Genomic DNA, 6,000 nt, shown 5'->3' with positions numbered 1-6,000 from the left:
GATCTCTGTCATCTGGAGATCAATTGTAGCAGTGGGAGATCTCCAGGTCCCACCTGGAGATTGGCAACCCTATGGGAAAGTCAACTGCACAGCAGGGGGTTGAAGAGAATGGTTTGATGGCTGCTGGGCCAAGATTGGCAACAATAGTTCCCCAGGAGCCCCATCGTAAATGCACCAAACAATTCCTCAAGATTTTCCTAAACACTACTCTGTTTTGGGCTCCTGGGGAACTTTGTAGTAGCACCAAAGCTTTAAGATCTCTCCAGCTGTCACCTGGAGACTGGCAACAGCTTGTCTGGAGTGTGGGCAGCATGGCATTGTATCTGTCTGAGGACCCCCTCTTCCTCCTCCTCCTCAGATCCCACCCTCAGCAGGCTTCATCCCTAAAATATCCTGGAAGTTTCCAACCTGGAGTTGGCAACCCTATGTCCTGGAGTTCGAACCTGGAGTTGGCAACCATCAGCCAACGTTTATCTGCCTGTTAGCCAGTGTCTTCCGAGTGGCAGTTTTTTCGGCCTAACACTAAAGGGGCCAATTTTAGAATTCTGGCACCCACTACTCTTTTATAATAAGGGAGAGATACGCACCTCATCAAATATAATGTATTTGATCCTTTTTACCCATGCTTGGCGATGAGGGGAGAGCATCAAGATTTCCAAACACTGAGGTACTGTCACTAGTATCTATTTTTAAAAAATAGTTTCTTCTATTAATCTCAAATGGCAAAAACATGTCTCAGCACTAAACATTAAGGACTGGATCCAAACAAGGGTGTTAGGTCTAAAGGTGCTCCTCAGCTCGAAGCAATACTTGTTAACAGAAATGGTCTTCCACAAGTCACTGGTGGCAACTCACACTGGAGTTATGGTTGTTTATTTGAAAATAAATACATAAGTAAACATTTGTATCTTTGATTACTATATATATATAATAAAATAAAAAGTAATCAAATCATATATATCATATGATGACAGGAAAAAGTGGTGATCACTTTGAGGCATCTACTGATGAAGGGAGTTCACTTAAGCCAGTTGCTTATCAGCCGTGTGGCCAGGGCAGCATGGGGAAGTGGCTCCCTTGGTGCTGGGGAATAGTCAACTGAATATGCCAGTTGCTGTATGGCCTGGGGAGGGGGGGATGTTGACTCAGTACCTCTGTAGAGAAAATAAATAAGTACTGTGCCAAAAAACGATGTTCTTGCGATTTTGCTTTGCTTGTTAAAAAAAGAAGACAGATAAATGTTTTGCCAAAAGAGGGGGAAACGAGAGAGAAAATAAATTATCTTGCAAGAGCAAAATAATCCTTCCATAAGTAGAAGGGAATCTTTTGATAAAATATAGTTTAATAAGATCGTGTAACAGGGGCATAGAATTGGCAAGAGGTGGGCGGGCCGTGAACGGAGAAAGTATCTCAGCAGATGTGCCCTTCACAGAAACACTTTTCTTGCCAATCAATAGGACTGGACTATTAAAATAATTGATGAGTTTGATATACATATAACTTTTTTCTCCCATGTGCCAGAATGACCCACATGCCACTCATGATGCAACATATCTACAAAAATTGCTCATGGAGTTGGCATGTGAAGGTGTGTTGCTTAAAAAGTGTGTAGTGTTTGCTTTTATATAGGCACCAATCTCAATGGTGAGGATCAGTATACACAGAGAAAAGCCAAAATTCAAATATGAGGCATCTCTTTGAATCAATAATATTCGATTTTATTGTTAACACCACTTTAAATTAGAAGCAATATTTTAGGTGATCAGCCAGTTTCTAGAAAAACAGTTTACATTTATCTTGCATTGTTACAAGACATATACTATACCTGGCAATTCAAGGCATCATGGCGATAATCCCTTGTAAATACGCCACACACCACGAATCCATCAGGCATTTTTTTAGAAAAGCGATTCTGTACTGTTGCTGCCACTTGGTTTACAAGAGCCTAGTCATTAACAAAAACATTCTTCGTTAATTAATGATTTCCTAAGATATAATCAGTGGCATCAAATCAGTAGCATCATATCTTTTTTATTTAGCACATTTTCAAAATTTATTTCAACATAAGCTTTCATGAGTCAGAACTCATTGCATCAGATGCACTGGAGTGTGAACTCATCAGTCCAATTTATCTACATATCAGAAAGGGTACCCCCTCCTTTCTGATGTATGTATAAATTGGCCTGATCTGATGGTCTGACTCACTAAAGCTTATGTGGGAATAAATTTTGTTAGTCTTGAAAGTGCCACTTAACTCTTGTTTTATTTTGCTACCTTTCTGAAATATTCCTCATGGAACTGGCCCCTCACCTAGTCCCTTTAAAAAGTCTAGGAATTACCGGTAAATAGCAGAAATGTGGAAATCGTTTATATTGTAACATCAGTAACATCAGCAGTAGCACAATGAAATGAGGAGCGTGAAAGGGTTTCTTCATTCCAACTGTTCTCTACCTTGACTGCAGCTTCTTCTTTTTTTCACTTAAAGGGAGCTGAACCAATTTCACTTGTGCTTCCAAACGCAAGTCTCCTTTTCTCCTTACCACAGCTAATTCAATGAACTTTCAAGGTGTAGCCCATTTTTGGACTTACAGGCTGCTGCAGAGCTGAGATTGTTCAATGAGTACCCCATATCAGCAAAAAATAAAACAAACAGTTCTCAAAAACTGTTCTACAAAATGGGGGAGCTCGTCTTCCAGTGAGCACCCATGAAATTCATATTGCTACAATCAACGCTCCCTCTAAACTGTGGGGTCTTGTGAGCAAAAATTCTACTTTGTGAGCTACTGGCATTAAAGTTGTGAGCTAGCGATTTGGCTACTGCATAAATTAGTTTGCTCTGAAGCCATCGTTCCTGAGCTAAGACAAAAATGTGTGAGCTGGAGGCTAAAAAACTGAGCTAGCTCACACTAACTCAGTGTAGAGGGAACACTGGCTACAATCCATACAATACCATGGTACTTTAAATGCTGGCAAAATGGGATAAACTTGTAACAATAGTTAAGATGCAAAAAAGTCAAGAAGTTTGTATTTGCCAGGTAAAATTAAGTAAAGTTCTAGGTTGCATGGCCTGTGTCTGAGCTTCTTTCAATTATTTTTAATGAACATGTTTTTTGCAGAAGACTGCATTCTTTTTTTTTTATGCCCCCCGTACGGGATTTTTTATTGCCTTTTCTATAAACTACAATGAAATTTGGGAGGGGGTCTTCAAACTATAGGAGAAAGTAAAGAAAACCCACTAAAAACCCAAGAGATGGTAATCATACATACTGCTTAAAAAGTTAGCTTTAAACTCAGTGTTCAATTCAAGTTCATTGAATGTGGTCATCTAATAATCTATTTAAACTGAAGTAAAAATTTAAACACCACCATATCTGACTTCTTAAAGAGCAAAATAAGTAATAATTATAACAAAACCTTGTAAGAGATTTCAAAGTGCAATAACATCTCAACTTTTATACTTTTTTCTTTCTTAAGTGTTAGCTTGTCTTTGGGGCTGCCGCCCCCAGTTTAGAGTCTGAGTTCTCATCTGCTCCTTCTTCTTCACTTTCTTTGGTGCTGTCTTCTTCCTCCTCCTCTTCTTCTCCTGCTGGACGACTATGTTGATGCAGAAATTCACGTGCCTTTTCAACAGTCATTTTTTTCTTTCTTGTCCATAAATTTGAATCTTTGGGTACAATCCATCTGTAGGGAATGTTGTTCTTCTGTAGGAATAAAACCAAGTCTCTATATTTTCTTCTTTTCCTTTTTATTTCAAACGGAATGTCCTTCAACACTTTTATTTCTTTGACCTTGATTTTCAGGGTAGTTCCATTTGTCGCTTTGAAAATTTGATCTCTCACTTGTCTTCTGGAGAATCTTACCATAACTTCCCCTGACAGATTATTCTTTCATGTAAATTCTGAATATGACCTATAGATCATAACAATTTCGCTTTGTAATGTATCCCTTTGTATATCTGCCAAGGGGCCTAAAGCCTCGCACATAGTCTGTTTCAGATTCTCTCCCTTCTCTTCCAGAACACCTTGAAATCTTAGAACATAGCTTGCTCTTTCCATTTGTAGCTGTAACAAATGAGACTCCTCCATCATTCTCTTTTTCTCCATCACCTGCAGTTGTTTTTTGAGCTTCTTGGTGTTGGCATCCACTTCTTTCAGCTCTTGCTCAGTTTTTTCTGTTTTTTTACTATGTCAGTTAATTGAGTCTCCTGTGCATCAAGCTTATGGTGCAATGCCATAACTTGTTCCAGCAGAGGGTGCAGTGCTTCAGTCATCATCTTTTGCAGCTCTGTAGTTGTGTCCTGTCTAGGCACAGAACTTGCTGGGCTGGCAGTTCCGGCAAGAAGCTTAGGTTTCACTCACTTATCGTTCTCATCCTTCCTTGTGGACACCATGTTTGGGGATTGTTTACTTTTTATAAAAGTTATTGCAGTCTCTGACACTCTTAAATCCGCCTGGTAAGTTCTTAAATGCTCTTTATTTCAATCCGTCTTTCTTCATTAGCCCACCCCCCTTTTCGTAGTAGCTCAAAGTTCACTCAGTTTTTCTTAGCGGGGGAGAGTTCCCTTCCCCCCTTCGCTTTCAAAGGGGAGGTTTTCAGCTAGTTCTTCGGTGTTTCTCGCTTAGACATTAACTCACATTTCAACGATAAGTCCGCTTTTGTTTTCAATTCACTTGGCCACCAAACACTTGCTCTGGTGTGCGTTTTCTAGTTCCCATTTGGGATGCTCTGCAGCGGGACCTTCAGGGCATGGAGTAGCCCCCCTTCGCTGGCAGGGTCGCCAGGGGAAGGGCTCTCTAGTGCCCCATGGCTGGGAGCCCAACGTGAGGGCTCCAGGGGTGGCGCACACAGTTGTGCCCCCTCCCAACCGCGGGCTCTGACAGCCGTCTCCCAGAGTTGCAGGAAAAAGCGACCACCATGGCGAATGCCAAAATCCGGAAAAAGAGGCCAGAAGACTGCATTCTTGAGTGGAGGAAGACTGCAGAAAGAAGAGGCTGCCCAACATTTTATTCTCCTGCCATGTTTCAACTCTGAAGTTACCTCTGATGACTGTGGTTCTACCAAAGGATAGAGGAATGTTACAAATAACCATATTTTTTCCTTCCTGGAGAGAAAAGCAGCTTTGACTGATGACTAGGATCGAAGTGGCTGGAGGGGAACGGTTTAAGAATCACTTCTTCTTCCACAGCTGTTTTTGGCTACAAAAATATTTTGTGGGGTCATATGTGTACCATTTCAATCTAAAATTTAAGATCTAAATCTAAGTCCTTAGTATGGTTTTACAGTAATCTATACCAGGAGGAGGAGATTGGATTTATACCCCACCCTCCACTCAGAGTCTCAGAGTGGCTTACAAACTCCTTCCCCTCCCCACAACAGACACCCTGTGAAGTAGGTGGGGCTGAGAGAGCTCTTTCGAGAACTGCCCTTTCAAGGACAGTTCTGACAGAACTATGGCTTGCCCAAGGTCATCCAGTAGCTGCAAGTGGAGGAGTGGGGAGTCAAACCCAGTTCTCCGAGATTAGAGTCTCTGCACTTAACCACTACACCAAACTGGCTCTCACACCAAACACAATCTCACACCAAATACAATCTAAGACACTGTACAAATTTTTACACAAACATTAAATGTTTGATCTGTGTATATGAAACTGTATAAGTTTTTAAACATGTCATGGGTTTATTCATCTAACAGATATATATATATATATATATATTGTTTAGTGTTTAAACATGTCATGGGTTTATTATATATATATATATATATATATATATATATATTGTTTAGTGTTTCCAAAATCATACCTTTGTGGGAGACACATACACAACTACTCCATCATTGCTCTCTCTTAAGATTTTCTCCATGCAATAGTAGGATGCGTAGGTTTTTCCTGATGAAGTAGGCGCAACAATGACTGCAGACTCATTATTGTCTACCACATCCAAAAGCTCTCGCTGCATTTGAAAAATGGTATTGCAATTAAATTAAGGATATAGACTTTT

At 40.3% G+C, this 6,000-nt stretch overlaps 1 protein-coding gene across 1 annotated transcript in view; it reads right to left on the bottom strand.

The window, feature by feature from the left end:
• Window positions 1-6,000, bottom strand: part of LOC107114667 (probable ATP-dependent RNA helicase DDX60) — a 109,320-nt gene that overhangs the window by 45,607 nt on the left and 57,713 nt on the right. The window contains 3 exon segments of the mRNA XM_015416234.1: window positions 588-683; window positions 1,826-1,945; window positions 5,803-5,952. Coding sequence (XP_015271720.1) covers window positions 588-683; window positions 1,826-1,945; window positions 5,803-5,952 — 366 coding nt within the window.

The sequence above is a fragment of the Gekko japonicus genome, unplaced genomic scaffold (genome assembly GCF_001447785.1).
Source record: "Gekko japonicus isolate JY-2015 unplaced genomic scaffold, Gekko_japonicus_V1.1 scaffold593, whole genome shotgun sequence".
Classification (NCBI taxonomy): Eukaryota; Metazoa; Chordata; class Lepidosauria; order Squamata; family Gekkonidae; genus Gekko; species Gekko japonicus.
Note: the sequence above shows the minus strand (reverse complement) of the source record. Positions and strands in the feature narration are given on the sequence as shown.